Genomic DNA, 23,743 nt, shown 5'->3' with positions numbered 1-23,743 from the left:
GGTGGTCTCCCATCCAACTACTAACCAGGCCTGACCCTGCTTAGCTTCTGAGATCCGACACTGGGCTTGTTCAGGGTGGCATGGCCGTAGACCATGGACCATGGCCGCACTGGGGCAGGAACCCAGGACCTTCTTCTGCGTGTAAAGCAGACATGCTAACCGCTACACCATGAACCATGTCCTGGGGTGTTGTTTAAACAGCTGGTATTTGGGTAGTCTGAGTATGTAAAACTGAATAGTGCTTGTTTTCATTCACAAAATCTGCTAGAGTTGGCTAGATGCTAAAAAACATGATTTAAAAATATTATATATAAATTTGCATCTTCCACATATGATACAAAATTATTTTTTTTACTAAAGATTTTCACATATCATATGGTTAATGAGAAACAATCAAAATGTTATGTAAGCAGTCCAGTAAATAAATTTTTACTATTTATCTTTTAGATCATATAATTTTTCTTCAAAATCTGTACATATTCTTGTGATGTTTTCAAAACTAGATCTTGATATAGACTTGACTCATCAATAGAACGTAGAGGAGAAAGTCTGTAAGATTCAGATTCAAATTCAGCAGCAGCTGGAATGAAAAAGAAAGAATTATATTCTTTATCTAAAATACAACTAAGTATGAATGTTAAGAATGAAAAAAATCTGTGTATGACTAAAGTACGCAATAAGAGGTTACTATTAAATATAATTTGCTCATGGTTGCACACTGAATTAATTGCTCTTGTGGCTAAGTGTCAGAGCTGATGTTCTCATTCTTCATTCATTTATTCAACAACCACGTGCTAAGGCAGTACGACAAGCACTGGAGTTACAAGACGAAGACGAGACAGTCCACCACTCAACAATCATATACTATAATCTGAAACAAACAGATTTTGGCAATTTCCTTTCAGAGGCACATATACTATGACAAATCTAAAACAGGACACATAGCAGGAACATCCCTGTTTTGTGTCTATGTTCTCGGCTTTTTGGTGGAGGTGATACGTAAGTTGATACTTGAAGGACAAGGAATAATTATGCCAGATAAAGGGAAGGTGAGATGCAAAGACAAGAAATGAGGAAAAACACTCGTGGAATTAGAAGTAGTCCAATTTGTCTAGACGCTAGAGCAAAGGGGCAGAACAGAATAAGAAGCAAGAAAGAAGGCTGAATTATTTGGCAAGAACTAAATTGATCTGGGTGTTTTTATTCCTGCAAAGGAATTAGGAGTTTCTCTCCTCAGGGCAAAAGGTAGACCAAGGACAAAGTCAATGACTAGAGATGGAAATGTCACCCAGCAGGTGGAACTGTAATGGCTTGGCTAGGTATTACTAGATGGGCCTGGTTAATGGGTGTTATATCACTAGCAAGAACACGAGGAGTCGATGAAGCCCAGTTTCTGACAATAGTTTCAGTGTGCAGGCTGACAGTTCCATACGGATGGCGGAGGAAAGGAAGCGGGGAGCCGGAAATAAAGAGAGATATGTGGACCTCTGAGATTTTTAACAAGCTGTGGAACGTGATCAATAAACGAGGAATAAGTGTATTATTCATTATGAATGTTTTTGCTTTTGTATTTTCATTCGCTACATATAAGTAAATATTTAATGTAGTATCTTTTATGCAAACATGGAAAGGGATGTCATTTACTATTTACGGGTTATTACAAAAGTCAATAATATCTACATTTAATTAATAAATTTTGGCAACATACCTTCTTTTAGTTCTCTAGTTATATTCTTTTCCAACTCCTGCTGCACCTGAAATAAGTCAAATATTATTTATAGTATTTAAGTTAAACAGAGACATTATTGTAGGAATGACATACAGTGTATGAAATGTGGTCTTTAAATAATACTTCTAGAGACTAGACCTAACTTGGGGACTTCATAGATACATACAAAAATAATCACATACCTAAAATAAAATAAATTCCTACTATTTTAATGTTAGATATAGAGAAAATACATATGCAATGCTATTTAGATTAATTTGATAAAAAGTACAATTGATATTGGTCTATTAAATAAACAATTTTAGAACTGTGATGTTTGATCTGATTAGTACAAAGAAGTTTAAACAAGTCAAATCATATTTCACACCAAATGCATTAATTTGCAATTGTTAGAAAACTTGCCCTTTATGAAGGTTTAAATAGTTTTTCTTTATTTTAGTGGATTTTCCCTTACAATGAACTTTCCATTTTTGCACTTTTAAAAGTTAAAATCTTAAGGTATGTTCTGGGCTACTAACCTTAAATACATAAAATGATGAAAGTGGTACTGCCATGCTATATGAAAAATCTTCTGGCGAAACCAAAAGCAAAACTATTTTGCTGTCTGTGTTACGAATTGCTTGAGGTCGCAACACCAATTAGCTGGCCAGGAAGGGGCACTAAGTCTTTCTACTGAGCCTAGAGTTCTATGCCAGCTACTTCCTCATATTCAGAAAAAATAGGATAATTTTTAAGTATAACTCTTATAAAATGCATATATAAAACTTTGTCATGTAGTTCACTAACGTTTAGGCATGAGACACAAAATAATAGCTTTCTAACTACACTGTAAGCTTTAAAGTCATGAATAAAAATAAACAGAAATTAATATGAAAACTCCTATTAGCAGCAGTCAATACACTTAGTTTATAAAGCACACGTTGTTTCAGCCATAAGACAGGAAACTTGAAGGAGAAAATCTTTAGTTCAACCAAAGAAGATGATCTTGAAGAAATTCTTGCTTAAAAAGCCTTTTATTTTCCTCCAAGTAAAACTTGATTTACCAAATTCAATCAACAAAAGAACCATCCACGTTGTGGGGTATCTATAGCAAACTTTAAAACACAAAACGGATTCCTCTTTACCATCTACCATATTTCTGTCCAAGCTCACATCATCACCACTGTGGAAGGGGACTTTCCAGGTGTTCTGTAGTGATGCTGGAGACCTGTCTCTGCTTCTGGACAGAGTGCTGCTCTTTTCTCTCTCTGATTCAGCCGGGCACGACTCGGCAACCAGTGCCCCACAAGGGAACTACGCATCCCTTGGAACTACAACATGAAGTTAAAATAAACTATTTTTCAATTCATCTAGAAAGACTAAATCATAAACACCTCTTTCCTGCCAAACAAATTCTTGCTTAAAAAGCCTTTTATTTTCCTCCAAGTAAAACTTGATTTACCAAATTCAATCAACAAAAGAACCATCCACGTTATATGACTTTCCTGGTAAGAACTAATAAGAACATTCTAAGTATGTATAATGCTTAACCATTTACAGAAGTATCTGACATTTATTTTTGTTTTGTACCCAGTAGTCCGGTATCACCACTTTGAAGCACTTAGACCCTATTTGACCGAAAGGCTGTCAAAAAATCCTTATGTAGCTCTCCTGCGATTATTATGAAGCCAAATGAAAAAACAAGTTTGCTGCGTCTTTTGATACAGGCCTATGCTATTTTTCTCTGTATTAGGAAGACCTTAGGGACACCATCTAAACCATAAATCAATGTGCATTAATTGAAATGGATATTTTAGAAAGTGATGTCAGGACTAAGGCAAGTGAGACAACCCCTTTGCACCTCCCCTTAGATCTGCGACTAGTCAGACATCTATAATCCAACAAAGGTTCCCGTGCTCAGCACACTAGGACACCTGAAAGATCCACACATCAGTACGTGGGAAGGTATGCATATTGGAATGTGTAGGGGGCAGGATGGGGAAGGACAGGGACAGGCCCATAACTGCAGTTCCAGGCAGACAAGGCTGAGCCTGCAGCCTCAGCAAAGGCCGTATTGGTGGAGGGGTCGGGGTACCGCCCCCACAACACAGCCCAGCAGTGAGTCAAAGGGGCAGCAGCAGCATCCCCCGCCTCCCCAAGAACTGGGGGCCCTCCCCAGCTGCAGCAGCACTCGCACCACCAGGGAAACCAGCAGCAGCAGCAGAGACAAATCCCCAGGCTCCAGGCCAGAGCACAGCTCTGCCAGTGGCCACAGGGAACCAGGGAGCAGCTCAGAAGGCTCAGGAACAAGCTCCCCTCAGCCAGCCACATCTCCCACCACCACGTGCGTGGTTGTGCCCCGAGACCCCGGGGACCTGGATACAGTGGTGACACCCACCATCCTGGTCGCCCAGGCCAGGAATCCCAAGCCCACAGCTAAGCCCCCACATCGGACCCAGGAGGTTCAAGTAGCACAGGTGAGAGAAAACACAAACTGGCCTATAGCACCATCTGCTGGAAAACAAAAGAAAGAGCTCTCTTTATCAACCTGCTGAACTCTTCAAATCAGATGTTGCTAAATAAGAAAAGTGTTCACCACTTCGAATGCACCAGCAAGCAGCGTCAACAAGGTAACATGGTACCACAGAAAGAAGGTGACAGTTCAGAAACCAAACTCAAAGTTGCGGAAGACTGTGATCTCAGTGATTGAGAATCCAAAACAGCAGTCATGAAGAAACAAACGAGGTACAAGAAAACGCAAAACGGTTGTTCACCGAGCTCAGGAATAAAATTAATGAACAGAAGGAGGACTTTACCAAAGAGTTGAAAATTATAGAAAAGAACCAAACAGAGACTCTGGAGCTGAAGAACTCACTAAGAGGAGATGAAGAATGGCTATTTTAATAACAATGACTCCCAGTGAAAACTAATTGCTGTCTAAAGACTCCCTGTCATTGTCATCTTAGTCGTCAATCATTCAAGCGACAGCAGAATATAAAAAGGAAGTGAACTTCATTTTAAAAATTCAAATATTTGCTTCATTTTACTATTTAGAAAATGAACAATTGCTCAGAAAGACTTTTTACAAAAATTTAAATAAAAATGCTAAAAGTAAAATAGTAATTAAGGACGTACTCTCAAGTAAGATGACAAAAATTTTAACTTAAAAATAAAAATTACTTTTTAGTGTTACGAGTTTACCTAATTCATAAAAAGGATTGATCTCAGTTTCATTTAAATAATAAACATTCATATATGGTTAAGGATTTGGATGTCAATCATTCACTAATGCTTAGGAGTGAAATAACTCGGGTGCGGCAAAATTTTAAAATTATGAATCATCGCCAAACTAAAATCAATTAGAAAATAAGCCAAATCACTTCAAAGTATACCACTATTTTACTAGGCAATATGATTTAATTTTAAAACCATATTTAAAGGCAGCTTTTCAAGAAATTGATAGTGTGTCTGATTAGATACATTTACTGATTAAAGTTAATGGTAGGTACCTCTTAGACATGAGAGATCCAGGGAATTCGGAAAGACTGCAGAATTTCTGTCTCCTTTCTTTATGAGCACACATAATTATGACTTTTATTTAGTGTGCATTTGTCAATGAAACACTCAAAATTTCACCAAATTAACAACAAGAATTATATAAGAAATCTGAAACCCAAGGGAAAGAAGATAATATAAGCAACCTTGGTCAAGTAAGTCTCCAGGCTGTTATTTGAAGTCCGTGGGGTTGAGACAGGAGTCACCAAGTTTTCTCTTGGAGCAAGATTGCTATGGCTTATGAGACCATGATTGAGACTTCCAACACCATGTGGCTCCAGGACTGGCTTCGTAATAAGACTGCTAAGTAGAGATTTGTTCTGTTGTTTCTTCACGAGAAGTTTGGTGCTGATCTCTGCTAGCCTTTCATTAGTCCTGTGAAGATTGTAAAAAACACATGCTCAGTATTTAACTTTTCCCTGAATGACATTTTTTTAAGTTGCCATCATAGTAAATGGAATTTCCCATTAAACAGCTTTTTAGCACTGAAAATGTATCAGAGCAGACCTAGTATATACAAACATAGGTTTATGACTGTTCTAGAGAAGTACCTATGTTTCTAGGGGGATTCTTCACTATCAGTTCAAAGTAGGGAGGGGAGAGAAATGGCTCTCAGTGATGTAGACCAGAGGTCCCCAACCCCTGGCTGTGAACTGGTGCCAGTACAGGCCAGTACAGTACAGCAGGAGATGAGCAGCGGGCCAGTGAGCAAAGCTTCATCTGTATTTGCAGCCGCTCCCCAGTGTTAGCATCACTGCCTCAGCTCCACCCCAGATCATCAGGCATTAGATTCCCATTGCAGCACCAGTCTCTGGTGTCACACAGGCTGGGGACCACTGATGTAGACGGCTTACCAGGTGATACTTGGTGCCTTCAGGAATGGCTGTACTTATGAGATTCCTGAGGGGGCCATTAGGCATATTTAGTAAACCAGTTTAGAGATTTTTAAAAAATCTCTCAAAGATATTTCCAAGCACTTGCTTTCCTCACCCTTGTACCATACATTCATTACCTTGGAGAAATTAACCTTTTGGCACTGGACATGATTTAGAGCAGCAACCTCTAGGGGAGACCAGATAGCCTAGCTGGTGATCAAAATGAACCAAAACAGCTCCAGAGACAATTACCTTATACCATCGCTCCCGAAGAATTGTGGTGGGATCTGCCCTTTCTGTCCTCCACACACCCCCTCAGGCAGACCACCTCATTATTTTTAGCCAATTTGTCAGTTAGAGGGCCCTTCACTCCTATGTTAACCTTTCCATATTAAACATGTATGCCTTTAGGTCCTATAGAAAATCTATAAAGGATAGTTTGTCTCAAAGCACCCTCTAGTGTCAGTAACAAAGATCACAATCCAAAAGTACATTTACCAAGAGCCAGAAAGTGCAGAGTACTTAACCTTTTGGGTTTAAGTTATTATCTTCCAAAAAAAATGGTCAAACTCATAATATTTCTATTTAGTGAAACTCTGACAGAAAAGTTTATAATAATAATATCGCTGTCTAAATTATAAAGCTTCAAAAACAGCTTACAGACTAGTAGATCAGTTAACTATAAGAAAACATAAGGTGAAAAAATACAGTCACATCAAACTGCCCTAGACTAACACTGTAAAGATAAGTTCTTTTACTAAAATCTATTCCCAAAATTATACTTAACTTTCACTTCCTACTAATCTCGTGAACCTGCCTTGATAAAAATGACGCTTTAGAGGCAATACGCTAAATTTATTTTTTCTGATTCTATGTTTTGACTTACTTGTTTAGTTTATTTGCCAATGACTTTCTAATTTTTAATTCTTCTAGGTAGAGTCGCTTATATTTTTCCAGTTCTATTTTATTAGACTCTTCTTGAGAAGTTTTCATTTTGGAGAGTTCAGATTCCAGATCTTTAATTCTAAGTTCCATTTGACTTCTTATTGAAGCATTATTATTCTCTCTTAATTGATCTAAGTTTTCTTGAGATGCTGCTTGTGCCTAAAAGCAAATAAAAAAATACATTATACAGTTATAGGATTTTTGTTACTTTTAAATTTGAGTCAATGATTCAGAGGGTAAATTTAAATGTGAAAAAAGTTGAAGTTTAAATATTTATCAACAATGTCAACTGAATTAAATCTGAATTATGAAAATAAAGTTGAATCATTCTTCTATTAGTCATTCTTCAATGACTCATGCCATTGGACAATTCATATAACAGAATATTTTAAAAATTTTAGAAACTGAACAATATAACAATAACCCAAGAATATAGTGTAATTTTTAAACTACGATTTTTTCTTTTCTTCCTAATAGTATTGTTTTATATCAAGGGGTCTTAAAAATAAAATGATTCTCTAGGAAGACTCATTCTGATAATAATGATGGAAATTGAAATATTTAAAGGAAGAAACAAATGCCATCTTCCTTTTAGACATCTACAAAATAAATTGCCATAAAGTCGGGAAACACATACTATGTACACATAAAAAATGTTATTTGCAGTTAAATAAATTAAAGCACATTAAAGCACAATAAATTACCTGTAAAAATAGATTCACTTCTTTTAATTTTTCAACTATTTCCTGTCTTGCTCTTTCTTCAATCTCCCATTTATACTGTTCTACTTCACTGTATTCTACCATATTCATTTCTATGTGACTTTTGAGATTTACTAATTCTTGTTTCAACTTTTTTTTCATTCTCTTGTATTTCACATTTCTTTTGTATTCCTTTCATAGATAATAATTCCTGTCGAAGAAACTGATTTTCTTCATCCAGACGTAGACATTTTAAAGATGAAGTTTCCAGTTTTGCTGTAAGATCGTCAGTCTGCATAAATAAGTTAATAGAGTTTGGTTATGAAAGGAGTAGACTCAAAATTAGTATCAACTTTTGAAATAAATTCAGTTGCAATAAAATGTGATCTGTACTGTAGTGGAGTCAGAATGTGGAACCTTGAATTAATCAGAATCAAGAACAAAAATAATTTCTTTACTGTCATCACTTTTGCAATGCAACATCTCCACTTGATTTTATATTATTTCTTGCATGGCTGTTTTGTGTCTTTCCTGCACAAAATTACTATAAGTCACCTCTTAGTCTCTCACCTCTTCCCCCATCTAAACACTCCATCAATTTTAAGTTTTACGGATATCATATTGAGTTATTTGGCCTCAGTCAATAAATGCCTTTGAAAATAAGACTCTAATTAATGAATCTTACGGACTCTACTGCCATAAGCCTTTTACTGAACTACAAATATTTTATACTAATTTGAATTGCATGGCAAGAAAAAATGATTCCCAGGGTTAAAGAGAAATCGCATCTCCTAGTGTAAAAATTTAGTGAGATGACCCCCACATTTTGCGGGGGTGAGGGGATGAGGGGGTGGGGGGAGAGCCTTAATTCAACAGTGCTATCTTGTAATCCTTTGTTACTTTCCACAAAACAAGAGACCATGCTAAACAGCAAAGACAGTATCAACAACAAAACTTGTTGGAATTTCAGTGATACTGAGTTGGGAAGAACTAATTTCCTTTAGATTCAATGATGATTTTGAAAGAAAAAGTGAATGGATTTCATGTTTTTAAAACATGTCTACACGTTCTTTGACACTTCTTCTAAAGAATTCTTTGACATTCCCGTTAAATACTTGCTGACCTTAGTAACTAACTGGTTTCTAGTAATAGAATATGGCAGATCCGCTGTCTGACTTCTATGTTTGGGTTAGAAAATGTGATACAGTCTCCATCTGCCTTTCTCTCTCTAGGGACCCTCCCCCTGAGAATCCAGGCAGCATGTTGTGAAGAATAAAGAAGCCCAGGCACACAGTCCGTCTTCCTATAGATGTTCCGACTGAGACGGCCTCAGCTAATGTCCCGGACAGAAGCCAGCTTCAGCTACCAAACACGTGCATGACAAGACTTTAGATGATTTAGATGATTCTAGGGTCCCAGCTTCAAGTCATCCCAGCTGATGTCAAGTGGGAAAGAAATGAGCTGGACTCACTGAGCCTCGCCTAACTACAGGTTTGTGAAGAAAATAAATGCTGTTTTGAGTCACTAGGTTTTGAGGTGGTTCTTTGAGGAGCCATAAAAACCTGGCACAGATACTGATATTAAAAATGGTGTGTTGCCTCTAACAAAAAAACTAACACATCTAGGAATGCCTCTGGACAAGGAAGTAAGCAGAACCTCAAAAGATGTAAAGAAGTGTGAGAATGCAAACCAAAAAGGACTCTAGAGATGGTCGGTGGAAGTCTGATGGCCCCTGAAGAGCCTAACAACAAGGGCTTCTAAGCATAGGAAGAAAATGACACCAAAACCTGGATGAGTGGGGACCCTTGCTATGAAGCATCTGAAAGTAAAACCAATGAGAAAGATACGCTTAAAAAAAAAAAAAAACTATGACCTATAAAGAAACCAAGACTCACTGGGTTTAAATATCTGTTTCCCTCTTACAGCCTCTCTCACATGTCCAATTTTCAAGTCATGCTGAAATAAAGAAATGGCTTCTCGGCTAAGATCAAATCCAGAATGCTTCCAGGAGGACGTGGTCTAATTATGGAGACAAGACTATAAAACCCTCTGTTAAAAACTGGGAAAGAGATAAGAAGGTGCTTCACATTCCTTTCAGGATCTTAAGACTCTAAAATTTCAAAAGCACTGTCCTCAACAGCTACAGGAAGCCCGAGGTGAAGAGCTTAACTCAAAACAATTTGTGAGGGTGGCTTTTCTAGTGGAATGAATCCCAGTAAAATTCACAAACAATTCAAAATTTTAGACTTCTAGTAGCAAAAAAACCTACTTGGACTCAAGGAGACCAAGACAATACAAAATAAAAAGAGGACTGTGGGTTTTAGATGTTCTACAGGGAGGAAGCAGGCTGAGAAAAGAAAACCAAGCACAGGTCATTTCTTATGAAAAGAGCAGAATAAAGTGCTCGGAGGGTACAGCAAAGGGCCATGGTTAGGACTAGGTCTTCATCAAAGCACTGGCAGCGCGCACCAGGCTGCATTTCAGAATTGCTATGGATGCGTGTACCTCCCGTTCCCATTTCCTAAGGGGATTCTTTAGCCGTTTAGCAGAATGTTGGGTGCGTGGGTGGCAGATAACTTGTCTCTTTGCTTCTCAAGTCTTCATACTGAAAGGAATTGTCCTCAAGGAGCTTTACTCCAGCAACCACACCCAGGCACCCCAGCCCCACCTACACCTGATTAAGATAGTAAATTCTTAGAATTGAGCCTGAGCCTGATGCCACAATAATTGAGACATATAGGGGTATTAGGTAGGATCAATGTTGTTTTTATGTGGAATTTAAACAATTGTGGCCAGTGGGTAGATTAAGCTTGTTTTTAATGTGTCCATATGTTTTATAATATTCATTCCATACACAAAGTAGAATATGGGTCATCCTTAGTGACTTGCTCTCAACGAACACAATACGGCGAAAGTGATGCTGTGTGAATTCTGAGGCCAGTTCAGAAAAAGAAACACAGCTTCTGTCTGGCTCTGTATCTCAGGCTGCTTAACCTTGGCACCCAGCCCCCGTGTAGTGAGGAACATTGGGCCAAATGAGAGCCCAGGTGTTCCAGCGTGGGTGTTCCGGCTGTCTTCCCCAAAGTTCCAACCGTCAGCATCAACCACCAGACATGTTGGTGAGCAAACCCTCAAATGATTCCAGGCACCAGCTGGAGAGTCGCCCCAAATGAAGATGATGGGAACAGAGACAAGCTGTCCTGGTCGCACTTTACCTAAGTGACGATTTGTGAACAAAGTAAATGTTGTTTATTTATTAAGCCACTAAACTTTGGGGAGTTTGTTAGGGTACAACAAAAAACCTTTTCTGGATTAAAAAAGAGATAATAAGAAATGTAACTTACCCTGTGGAAATTACTGACACACCCTGTTTTATTGAACTTAGCTTTACTGTGCTTCTCAGATATTGCATTGTTTTTACAAACTGAAGGTTTGTGGCAACCGTGAATCCAGCAAGTGTCATTGGTGCCATTTTTCCAACAGATTCAAATGATGGTTAGCATTTTTTAGCAATAAAATATTTTATAGTTAAGGTATGGACATTGTTTTTTTAGACACAATGCTATTGCACATTTAATAGACTACCGTATAGCATACACATAACTTGTATATGCACTGGGCAACAAAAACTTCTCGTGACTTGCCATATTGTGATCCACGCTTTATTGCACTGGTCTGAAACCAAACTCGCAGCATCATTGAGTTATGCCTGTAGTCTCTTTTAAGTTGAGATCTAATAAATGTTGATATTAAATTTTTGACAATGCTAATGAGAAAAATCAGAAAACTAGAGGAAAGACATAAAAAGTTTTTCTAGGGTTACCTCAATTATAACTAGGCAGGTATGAAACTTAGAATTTTCAATTTAAGGGATAAGGAAGACTGGCAAGAAGACACATAATTCAAAGTATAGTAATTGAAAAACTAGACATAAATCAGACCTTTTACCTGATTTCGATTAACTGAAATTCTAAAAGAGAAAGGCAGCCTTGAATATTTATGAATCAATCTAATACTCAATCTTTTTCTTTTCCTTGGTCAAGAAATAGAGAATGTTATGGAATCACTTTTAATCTCAGTAGTAAAAATAATATAGTGTCCTTTAGCACTATTTAAATACAATTTCTTCTTTACCTTACTTCCACCTTGTTTGTATGGGAAGGTAAAAACATCTCACTTTTATGGTATACCACAATGCTTTTCCATATCATACCAATTGCCTTTGAAAATTTTAAATTTAAATTATTAATCTATTATTAGTGTCTGATATACTGATTAAACACAACTCGATTTTTAACAGCTGTATTTCGAAATTCTTTTCTTTATATTGGATGAAATATAGACTGTATTAACTATGTATTAAGCTACAAAGTACTGCTATGCATCTCTATTTAAGTGAAATAAGTAGATATAGTGAACTATGGTTTCTGAGAATGTAGGATCTATGCCAAGAACAAGATTGGCACCAATGATATACAAAAGAACCAGGTCAAAAGAGGATCTACTTGTGAATTACAAGATGATGGATTAGAAAGACTTGAGGAAAACAGAGATTCCGGATTTAATCTCCTTCCTAGACAGTGAAATCTATGGGGGAGTCTGTGGATTATGAGTGAAACACAATGAAGCAAATGGCTGATTAAGTCAACAAATCCTTTTGCCAACATTTGATGGAAATGAGAGTGAAGTGGGAGGCCCTGATTTGAGACTTAAGGTTTGAACAAAGGGGAAAAAAGAGAAATAAGCTTACTTTGTAAGCTTTCTCATCATATCATTAAGTCAGCAAGGCATGAGCTGGCCACAGACTCTATCAAGAAGCAAAAAATCTCCACAAAGGTGGAGTCATTTCACTACACTGATATGACTTTTTATGATTCCATAAAACAACTGGTAATATGCAAGATGACTTGGAAAGAGAACTTATAAAATTTGATCTGACACTGGCAATAAGAACAGACATATAAAAAAATGTCAAATGGTATAGTCACTTCAGAAAAACGTTTGACAGTTTCTCAGAAGGTTAAAGATATGATCCAGCAATTTCATTCAAAAGTATATTCCCAAGAGAATGAAAATATGTTCACACAACGGTCTGTGAACAAGCCCCATCCCGTCTGATCTCGGAAGCTAAGCAGAGTTGGGCCTGGTTAGTACTTGGATGGGAGACCACCTAGGAAGACCAGGTAGGTATAAATAATAATAATAAATTTTTAAAAAAAAAGAAGAAAATATGTTTACATGAAAGCTTGAACATGAATATTCATAGCAGCATTATTAACAAGAAAGTGCAGATATCACCCAAAGGTCCATCAAATGTTGAAAAAAAATTTTTTAAATGTGGTCTCTATATAATGAAATGTTGTTCAGCAATAAACAGAATAAAGTACTGATGATATATGCCACAAAAGAGATGCACCTTGAAAACATTATGCTAAATAAAAGAGAGCAGTCACAAAGGACCACATATTGTGCGATGCCCAGAACATAGAGTCCAGTATATGAAATGTCCAGAACATAGAGTCCAGTAGTGCCCCTAGGGCTAGGAAGAGTGGGGAAGAGAAAATGGCACACGGGGAAGGCAAAAGGACACAGGGTTACTCTTAAGGTGATGAAAATGTTCTAAGATTGATGATGATGATGACTGTATAACTCTTTGAATACAGTGAAAGTCACTGAATAGTACACTTTAAATGAATGAACTGCATGGTTTGTTTGCTGTATCTCAATAGAGCTGATATGAAAAAAAAAAAAAAATTTGCTCATGCTTTGGGGTTATGTAAATGAGTGCTTCTTGGCTTTAGATCCCGAGCCAGGGTTTAAGACACAGGAGAGTTAACAGTATGCCCTTTTCACAGAAAAATTACACAGAAAAAACTGTCTTTTTCACTGATATTTTCGATAAAATTAAAAGGAAAATCTATATGACACTGCTCAAAGCATTGAGTGATTTATATTTCCCCAAATTAAGTGATTTTGGGTTCCCAAAACTGATTTAAAATTACCTTCTGTTTTAACATATTAATCTGAATATCCATTTCAATGTGATTGGGTTTTAAATCTCCAGGGAAACGAAGCTCTCCATTTTCATATTCATCTAACTTTCTTCTTGTAAGTTTTAAGAGTTTCTTAAATCTGCAGAAAAGTATAACATGAGTAAGTCAAATTCTTTAAGAGTAAATATTTAATAGTTATTAAACAGATATTATAATTTATCATATAAAATAAACAAATATATGAAAAATAATTGTACGACATATGAAACACAGTTAAGATGTTAATTATATGGTTCTTATAAACAAGTTATTATAAATGTTAATATAGAATATTAGCCTATTATTAAATATCAACTACGTGCTACAGATCAGTATCCCAGGTGAAGAAGAAAGGCATAATTTTATATGAAAGTTTTAAAAAACACAAAAATACATTTTGGTACCTACTGAGGACAGTCTATAAGAAGAAAAGAAAGTATCAACAAGAGATCATTCAAAATAGAGAAGCGGGAAAAAAACTCTAAAGTCTGAGCAAAAGGCAAAAGGAAAGGTCAGGTCTTTGGGAGAAAGGAAATCAGAGAAAGATGATGTATAACAGTCTCTTCAAGACTTTTCACCAAAAGATCTTTGCTAGCGCTATGTTAACAAAAATGAAGGGGATACAAAACCACCTAGAGAAAGATAGTTAAATGAGAGGAAAAACACTGATGAGAATCAGAAAACAAACTTATTTTTTCAGCAGTTAAACAAACAGAAAGCCATGTAGGGGCTTCCCAGACATTGAGAAGAGTCCATTATTTTTTTATTTGCGTGTTAAAACCATAAGACTCATCTTATTCTTCTTTGAGAACTCACCTATATGTTTGTATGTAGAATACATTTTATAACTGAAAAAAGCAGAAAGAAACCATGGGCCAAATCAAGATAATTTTTTATCTTGTTTGACCATGACACAGATAGGTTTTTATTCTTTTTATGTTTTATTTTTTTTAGGCAAGGAAACCCTTGGTAGACCTCACAGATTGCAAGGACCTTGTCAGCTTATAATCCCTTATTTATTTATTTATTTATTTATTTATTTATTTATTTATTTTTTATGCTTACAGCACCTGGTCTTCCTAGGTGGTCTCCCATCCAACTACTAACCAGGCCCGACCCTGCTTAGCTTCCAAGATCAGACGGGATCGGGCTTGTTCAGGGTAGCATGACCATAGACCAGACAGGTTTTTAGACATTAAACTTTTTGAATATTGAAGAGAACAAAACTATGAAAGAAGAAAAGATTACCAAAGAGAGCAAAGATGTCTCACAGAAATAAAAATTCAAGGTAGACAATGAAAAGTGCCATTACAGTATATGCAAAAGGCACTGTCTTCATTGTTTTAGGAATCATAAGAGTAGGTATACTATTTCGGCATTCAAAAAGGTTTATGCTGTTTCTAAAGAAATTTTTAAAGAAGATAATTTAATTATAAGAATAACAGATATACAATACACTTGTAATTAGGTTTTAACAAAGTAAAATTATAGTTAAATCTTAATTAATGGTTGAATTAATCTGAAATATTAAACTCTTACCCGGTAATTTCTTTTTCTAATTCACCATTTTTCTTCTTTTCTTGATCCAAACTATATTCCAGAGATTGTTTTAACTCAATATAGTTCTTTAGTTGTTCCTTTTCATCCTCAGACTTTGAAAATCATTTTTAAAGACAATTATTTTTAAAAATCTAGAGATGTACTCTTCTTTCTTTAAATTATTATTCCTTATGAGTTCATGAGTAATATGTGTAGACAGCTTTATAAAATGTAGTTTATAAACCTGATGCCAGTAAGGACAGATTTCAAAAACAATGACTTTTCTTAAAATAGCTTACTCTGAGTTTGCATTGTCATCATTTTTTTCTGAAATTTACATCACCAAAATTTTTTTAAAAACAGAGGTTTTTACATGTAAAATACTAAGTGATAAAGAACTTTTTTAAAAGAGTGGCTATATTTACAATTAGTTCCTAAAGATGCCCTAGAAACATTTTTATCAATAGTTCAACATCCCAGGTTTTTATTAAATTACATTTTACTAAGATAATCTCTGAAAAATTCCCATGAAGTTCCCATTACATTCTTCCCAATCCAGATTCCCCACCTTAACATTGTGTGGATCAAATACCTTAACCCAGGTAGGATTTGGCCTGCAGATTCATGATATGATAACCTTCTAGAGATATTAGAGCTTGAAGGTGACTGAATTGGTTGAAAGCTATCTCTTGTTAAATTTTTGATTCACATAAGGTAGACCTTATGGTAGCTAACAATTCTAACTCATTTCTATAGGAATCTACAGAAAATCCCTTATTATTTTTGTATAAACTCAATCATTTTGGGGTATGCTTACAAACTTTTAATTTTTGGTACCTTAATAGGTTCCTGTAGGAAACTGTAAAGTGACAAGTCCTGGTACTCGCAGGCACAGAAGATTCCTTATCAACATATTTCCATGCTACTTGTATGAAAGTATGCTAACACAATGTGACTATTTTATACCAAATCTAGAAAAAAGTTTTTTCAATATTTCTTCGGCCACAAGAAGGGCCATCAACACAATCTTGCATTTCCCCTGATAGGTATATCTGTATAATGAAATGGCATGGACCCAGCTACAATGACAGAAGGAAGCTAGTTGGTAGGTGCATCTACCACACTGCTCCAACATAGGGCTCACAATGCACCCTTCTGATCTTAAATCATAGGTCGCCTCTCCCACAGAGGAGGGCAGGAGTGACAGGGGCGGCCTGTACTGCTTAGTAGTTACACCGTGTTCTCTATACATCAGTCAACTGGAGTCCTGGAGCTCACATCAATCTCTTCTTAGATTGGATTATGAAACCTTTGAAAGGCTGATTAACTCAAGTGAATGGAAAAAATAATTAGTTTCTAAACTTGCAATGCTAGGAGCACAATGTTACTATGTAAGGCCCAGACTGAACAGTCATTTCTACTTTTTCATTGAAATCTCTTTTCTTTTATAAAATTCACTGAAGAGAAAAATACATTCCTTTTGGAAAATGCTGGCATAATGAGCCAGAATAGATTTTAGATGAAGAGAACTAATTACAACATTAAACGTTATTCATTCTCAAAATCTCACTGAAGGGTGCAGATTATAAGAGGAGTTCAGAAATCTAGATCAAATCATTACTCAAATGTATGAACTCAAAGAGATATTTGTAGTCCAACGTTTATAGTGGCATTATTAACAACAGCCTAAAGCTGGAAGAAACAAAATGTTGGACAAATGAATGGATAAAAAATGTGTTATATATCAAATATTGCTTCTAGACTATCAATATGTTTTTAATTAAAATCCTAGTACAAAAATCATTAACTTTATGAATTCAGACAACATCCTCTATAAAAGGGAATTACATGACTACTAGCAAGTAGTATCAATATAAATATAATAAATACTTTTGTCGATGAGACTTCTCATATTGTCCAAAATATTCTTATATACTGCTACAAGAGAAATAAAAATTCCCTTTCAGTATGACAGAAAATAAGACATCGACTTACCGAACTTGTAACTAACAGGTTTTTTTGAAGCTGTTCAATTTTGCTTGCTTGTTTTTTGACTGTAATTTTTCAGTTTCAAGCCTAAAATGTATGTTTAAAAATAATTATCTTTACATATAGATTTAAAACAAACCACATAATATCTCAACAAACATCAAACATCTGAAGGTACAATTATATAAAATCTTAAAATATAAAAAGTAGATGATTTGGAAATTGTGCCATTTTTCTAGTGTTTTGTAAAAAATGTGCGAAATTTAGAGATAAGGTACGTAGATCATGCATTTCAAAATAGCTCAAAGCTGCGATCTTTATCCAGCTTAACACTGATGTATTTCTTATCGCAGCTGTTCTAATTCTCATCCTATACAGCTCGTCTACTTTATAAATACTCATTTTCTGTGCTGCTTTAAATTATACTTTTGCATGTGATCCTTCGTCTTCTCAGCACATCTTACAGCCTCTGCATGTTGATCGCTTGCTTCTTGCAACTAAAATAAAGAAAAAAAATACGTTTAATGACTGATAATCTAGTACAAATCTACCTGTTTCTGTAACTAAAATATTATTGGAACACAGCCATACTCTTTCACCTGTGTTTTGTTTATGGCTACTATGTAACACAATAGCAAAGCTGAGTTGTGAGAACAGAGACTTTATGGTCCACAGAGCCTAAAATATCTACTATCTGGCCCTTTACAGAAAAGTTTACCAATCTCTCTTCTAGTACTAAAAAATGTAATTCTGTTTCTAAATTATATTTTATCAGATAAATATGCAATTTATAAATTGGTCAAATGGGGAAAAATAGGAAATTACCTTGATAAACATTTATGCCTTTGTATTCCCAGCACATTGACTATAAATAACCACATATGTGGATGACCATGGCTATTCCAGTGATTATGAAAGTTAACAGGCTGCTTTTAGTGACAAGGAGATACTTCATGGAATAATTTGAGAGGCACTATCTACATGGGAGACAGAATGCCTGGATTTGCATCCCAAGCCCACCAGTTATTAGCTGTGTGACCTTGAGGAAATCACTTCAGTATTCTGTGTCTCCGTTTCTTTATCTGTAAAATGGAAATAATAATGGTGTCTATCTCACTGGGATGTTGGGAAGATTAAATTAGGGAATATACATAAAGTGCTTAGACAAATACGTGGTATATAGTAAACTCTAAGGGTTTTCAGTTAGCATTACTGTTGCTGTATTTTGTTCTAATAAAACTTTATATTTTAGGTGGATGTTATGCCAATGAAAGTGGTCTCTTATACAAGTTACACTCAAGTCATTCTTCATACCATGGACAGAAAATAAGAAGCATGAGGCCCAGAATATATCCCAAGTATTTCAAAAAACTTTCACCAATTCCACCAACCAACTTTTTGCTGCTTATAACAATTTATAAGTTACTTCCTCTCCGTACTACTTAATGGGCAATGACTGGGGACTACAACGCAAACAGCACCTCCTAGATTGAAAACATAACTTACAGGACCATGAGGGGTGGGGTAAAGCCACTGACATGGAAATAATGGACTCTGTCGCTAAATTAAATTTCCAGAATCAATTCATTCCCAGAAGCTTTTTACTTAGGGCTGTGTAAGCAAGTACCCTGATGAGTAGATTCAGGCGATGCAGCATGGCTTGTCAGAAAAGCCATCCTCAGAGCTTCACAGTTGGTAATGTGCTATAAATCTGTAAATCCCAGTTCTGGCTACACAGAAAAAGGAAGGCTGATTTCAACTTATTTTTTTACAATGAAAGAAAAAAGAAAAAGCATTTGATTCAACACCTCTCTATTAGATGATGTGCATTCAATTTTATATTTAACTGCTTAAAATATATTTAGAATAAAATCTTAACTATATCATTGTCTCCAAGAAGAAAATATTGGTATGGTCTAAAGTATTGAATTTTATCTTAACAACTGTTAAGCAAAAACATTTTCAATTGATACAAAGACAGGTACCATCATGTCAAATAATATTTCCCCTTAGACAAGTTTAAACTTAGACAAGATTATCTCTCATGAAAAAAATTAAATAACTTTTAAAAACTAAAATAACGTAAAATTAAAGGCAAAATTGTCCTTCACAGACTGGATGACAGGTGCCAAAGAGAATGAACTCAATCAGAGTTAGAACAGTCAGAGAAAGCTTCATAGAGAAGGAGAGATTGAGAGCCGGGTCTGAGTAGATGTAGGATTAGGCAAGAGAAATAGAAACTGAAAGACAGAAAGGATGGCATGAGTAAAGGCTGAGAGATGGTGAAACCAGCCTAAGTCACTCAGAGGACAAAATCCTATGGCAGAGAGTTGAAAACATATATTTAAACAGCAATTCCTAAACTAATGTTCACAGAATTATTAATAGCCAAAAAGTGGAAACAACACAAATTTCCATCTTATTTCTTATCTTCACTTTGTAAATGGATATAGAATCTATACATATTTCCTGGATTTCAGGCAACTTGTACAGAAAGGTCATTATACAAACCGGCTGAAGTAGGCATTTCCCTCATTTTCTTTTCATTTTGGAAATATTATAAAAGCATGGGTATATTCAGATCATTATAGTATGTACACCCACAATAGAGAATTAAGAAAATTGTATAGATCCACAATTGGATTTCAAAAGACAAATTTATTGGGACATAATTCGCCTATCATGTAATTCATCCATTTAAAATGTTCAATTCAGTATCTCTTAACATATTCAGGGAGTTGTGCAGCTATCACTGCAGTCAATTAGAGAAACTTTTCAGCACCCTAGAAAGAAACCCCACATGTCTTAGCTGTTACTCCCAGCTTCTCACCTCCCCCGACCCCAGGCGACCACCAATCTCCTTTCTGTCTCTTATAGATTTGCCTATTCAGGATATTTCATATAAATGTAATCACACACTATGCAGTTTTTTGTGACTAGCTAATTTCATTTAACATCACATTTGCAAGGTTCAACATTGTAATAGCACATTTCAATATTTTCTTCCTTTTTTTTGCCAAACAGCAACTAACATTAAACATTAAACATTATCCTCTTATTTTATCTACCTCATCATGGTAGTGGAGATATCACTAAAATATACTGTTTAATAGAAAAAAAAGTCTCTGGACTTCTATAAGGAATGGTGTATAATTCTCAACTTTCCCAAGGGGCAGGGACAACAGAGTGTGGTTACATAAAAGGAGATTGAACAAATAAGATACTGATAATGGAGGCAGCTTACTGACAGAAAAGGGTGTTAACATATAATAAAAGGAAAAACTAGAATGAGCCATGTGGGATTCAATTGGAATTGCAATAATTTGTAAGAATTCATGGTTATCAATAGATTCTGACACAGAACTACAGATGAATGCATGCACGTCTGTGCGTGTATTTATGTATGCACATACAACTCCCCACTGTTCCCTGAGGGTGCCCCGGAGCAATGACAACTCCAATAACAATATGCACGCCCACCAAACTAGTGCCCAGATCTTGGTTTCTAAATATCACTGTCCCCCAAAAGGAATCAGGGCTTCCATGAAAAATGGCTGATTCTAAGGATAAGACAGAAAACTGCAAGATGAGCTTGGAACATCTTGTCCAGAGAGGAAGGAAGTGCAGAGAATAATGCGGACACATCAAAAAGACATGAAGTCAGCTTGAGATGGCTACCACTGGCCAAATCTGGGGCAATTTAAGCACGAAAATAATAAGCTTTCCCTTCTCTCTCATTTGTTTGTTAAGTTGATTAGCTTTTATTTATTTATCAATGTAAAAGGAATGATAAAATAAGATTATCATCATTTGGCCACCATCATAATAATTATTTTAAGCAAGAATCATCAATGGATGCTCATTTTATTGGTAGCGATTTTTAAGGAGTAACCAAAAATGGAGAGCCTCAAGGTATATCCATACAAGATATCTGTGAAATACAAAGGGTAATCTTAGTGTGGGTAAACCTGGCAGACACTCCTTAACCACGCGATCAAGTTCAACAGTGCCAGTAGCGGAACCAGGCACGGGCCTCCAGATCTGCTGCACTGGGAAGAACTCAGCATCACTGTTGTGACTCTTCTGCCCCAATGGCATAAGCTGAAGCTACTTATGAAGAAACACCATACAAACCTCAACTGAGAGAAAGTCTACAAAATAACTGACCAAATATAAAGAAGACTCTAGAGATGTCCAGATAAAGGAGACTAAAGAAAGAGGACTTGGGCACAACACATCACCTCGGATTTTCTTTGCCTATGAGGGATATTCCTGAGACAACTAGAAAAATCTAAAGAAGGGTCATGGGTGAAATATGAACACTGAACCAATTTTCATTTCCTGATTTTGACAGTTATACTATAGTAATGTAAGATTTTCTTTTTCTTGGGAAATAAAAACTAAACTAAAGCATTTATGAGTAAAGAAGTATCACGTCTATAACTTTATAAATGGTTCATATATAATATGTATGTATTATATACCTAAACTATATTTATCTAGAAAGAGAGAAGGACAAAAGCATAAAGAAAATATAGTAAAATGTTAACTTTTAGAGAATGAGATCCAAGAATTCCTCGTACCATTCTTGCAACTTTTCTGGAAGTCTGAAATTGCCGAAACAGTCTATTTGTAAAAGAAAAATAAACTTTTTTAAATGATAGTAACAAATTATGATCCATTGGATAAAATAAACAATGAATCCATACTTATAAATAAGTAAATAAATCAAAAGATTGATGAGGAACGGAGATATTCAAATGCTCTCAAAGTACTTCCCTGTAAAACACTAATTAATTAAGCAGGGAAAAGGGCACATTACAGAGAGAAAACCAGCAGAAACTACCTTCAGTGGTCAAGGTTAACATCACCACTACTGGGTACACCTGAAACTGATATCATGTTGTACACCAGCAGTACTTAAAAAATTTTTTTAATGTCAAAAAAAGAAAAAGAACATTACCAATAATGGGACATATCAAAATTGTTGGTCACATCACAGGCCCACTTCTGTGACACTGCTGCTAAAAACATGATCTGTATCTTATAAGTAAATGTCAGAAAAACCCACTTTGAAGGACGTTCTACGTGACTGGAATTTACTCTTCAAGGTCAGGAAAGACTGAGAAACTGTCCCAGACTGAAGGAGACGAAGGGACACGACAACTACGTACAATCCATGGACTTGAGCAGGGTCTTTTGCTGTGAAAGATACTGTAGACAAGGGGAAAGACTTGGAAAAAACGTGAAGATTAAATGATGAAATGTGTTAGTGTTAATTTTCTGACTGTGAAGGTGGCATGGTAGTTAAGGGGAAGGTACTGACACATAGGAAATAAAACATTTAGGGATGATGGCGTAGTGTCAGCTATTTACTCTCAAGTGGTTCTGGGAGAAAAAGTTGTCTTAAAAGTCGAACTTTTCTCTCATCTTAAGACTGTTCTCAAAAAAATAAATCAAAAAATTAATCAATATATAGAAAAGGTGAGAAGCCTCAGGCAAATCTTATTTTCCATGAGGATGGACCTATGAATCAGTGTTTAAAATTACATATAATACATTTTATGGTACTATAACAATTATAATACATCCAAACGTTGATGGTAGCTGTCGCTGCAGATATCAAAATGTTGTCTGTCTAAATCTTTAGTTTCACATGTGGTGATAAAAATTGGAAAATACAAAAAAGCTGTCCATGTACGCCCCTAAAGTATTCATGGCAACTTGCTTGTTGGGTGTTGTTTAAACAGCTGGTATTTGGTAGTTGGAGCATGTAAAACTGAATAGTGCTCATTTTCATTCCCAAAATCTGCTGGATAGAGTTAGCTAGATGCTAAAAAACATAATTAAAGTACCACATAAATTTGCATTATCCACATGTGATACACAAATAGTTTTCTTTAATAAAGATTTTTGCATGGTATGGGGTTAATGGGAAACAATTAAACAATATACAAACAGCCCAGTAAATAAATTTTTACTCTTTATGTTTCAGATCATATAATTTTTCTTCAAAATTTGTACATATTTTTGTGACATTTTCTAAACTAAATCTTGATACAGGCTTAAGTCATCAATAGATCATACAAGAGAAGACAGTCTACAGGATTCGAATTCAAGTTCAGCTTCAGCTGGAAAGAAAAAATATTATATTCTTTATCTAAAATACAACTAAGTATACGTGTTAAGAAGAATGAAAAAGTTTATATGTGACCACAATACACAATATGGCGTTACTAAAATATAATTTCCCAAGATTGCACACTGAATTAATTGCAATCATGGCTGAGTGTCAGTTTTTGGTTTTCTCCATCTTCATTCATCTATCCCACAACCATGTGCTAAGTTAGTATGGCAAGCACTAGAGTAACAACATGAAGATGACACAGTCCACTTCTG

The 23,743-nt window shown here is 35.6% G+C and overlaps 1 protein-coding gene and 1 pseudogene across 1 annotated transcript; both read right to left on the bottom strand.

Annotated features, from left to right (window-relative positions):
• Window positions 1-333: 333 nt before the first annotated feature.
• On the bottom strand, window positions 334-17,828 carry LOC105311507 (ankyrin repeat domain-containing protein 26-like). The gene is made up of 9 exons (XM_011387495.2): window positions 17,771-17,828; window positions 17,351-17,431; window positions 15,356-15,468; window positions 13,787-13,916; window positions 7,788-8,076; window positions 7,025-7,242; window positions 5,410-5,638; window positions 1,709-1,754; window positions 334-580 (listed from the first exon to the last, which is right to left on the bottom strand). The coding sequence occupies exons 5-9, from the start codon at window positions 7,944-7,946 to the stop codon at window positions 444-446; spliced, it is 789 nt and encodes a 262-aa protein (XP_011385797.1). The 5' UTR covers window positions 7,947-8,076; window positions 13,787-13,916; window positions 15,356-15,468; window positions 17,351-17,431; window positions 17,771-17,828; the 3' UTR covers window positions 334-443.
• LOC111735643 lies at window positions 14,875-14,993 on the bottom strand (annotated as a pseudogene).
• Window positions 17,829-23,743: the final 5,915 nt, after the last annotated feature.

The sequence above is a fragment of the Pteropus vampyrus genome, unplaced genomic scaffold, assembly GCF_000151845.1.
Source record: "Pteropus vampyrus isolate Shadow unplaced genomic scaffold, Pvam_2.0 Scaffold1000004514, whole genome shotgun sequence".
Classification (NCBI taxonomy): domain Eukaryota; kingdom Metazoa; phylum Chordata; class Mammalia; order Chiroptera; family Pteropodidae; genus Pteropus; species Pteropus vampyrus.
Note: the sequence above shows the minus strand (reverse complement) of the source record. Positions and strands in the feature narration are given on the sequence as shown.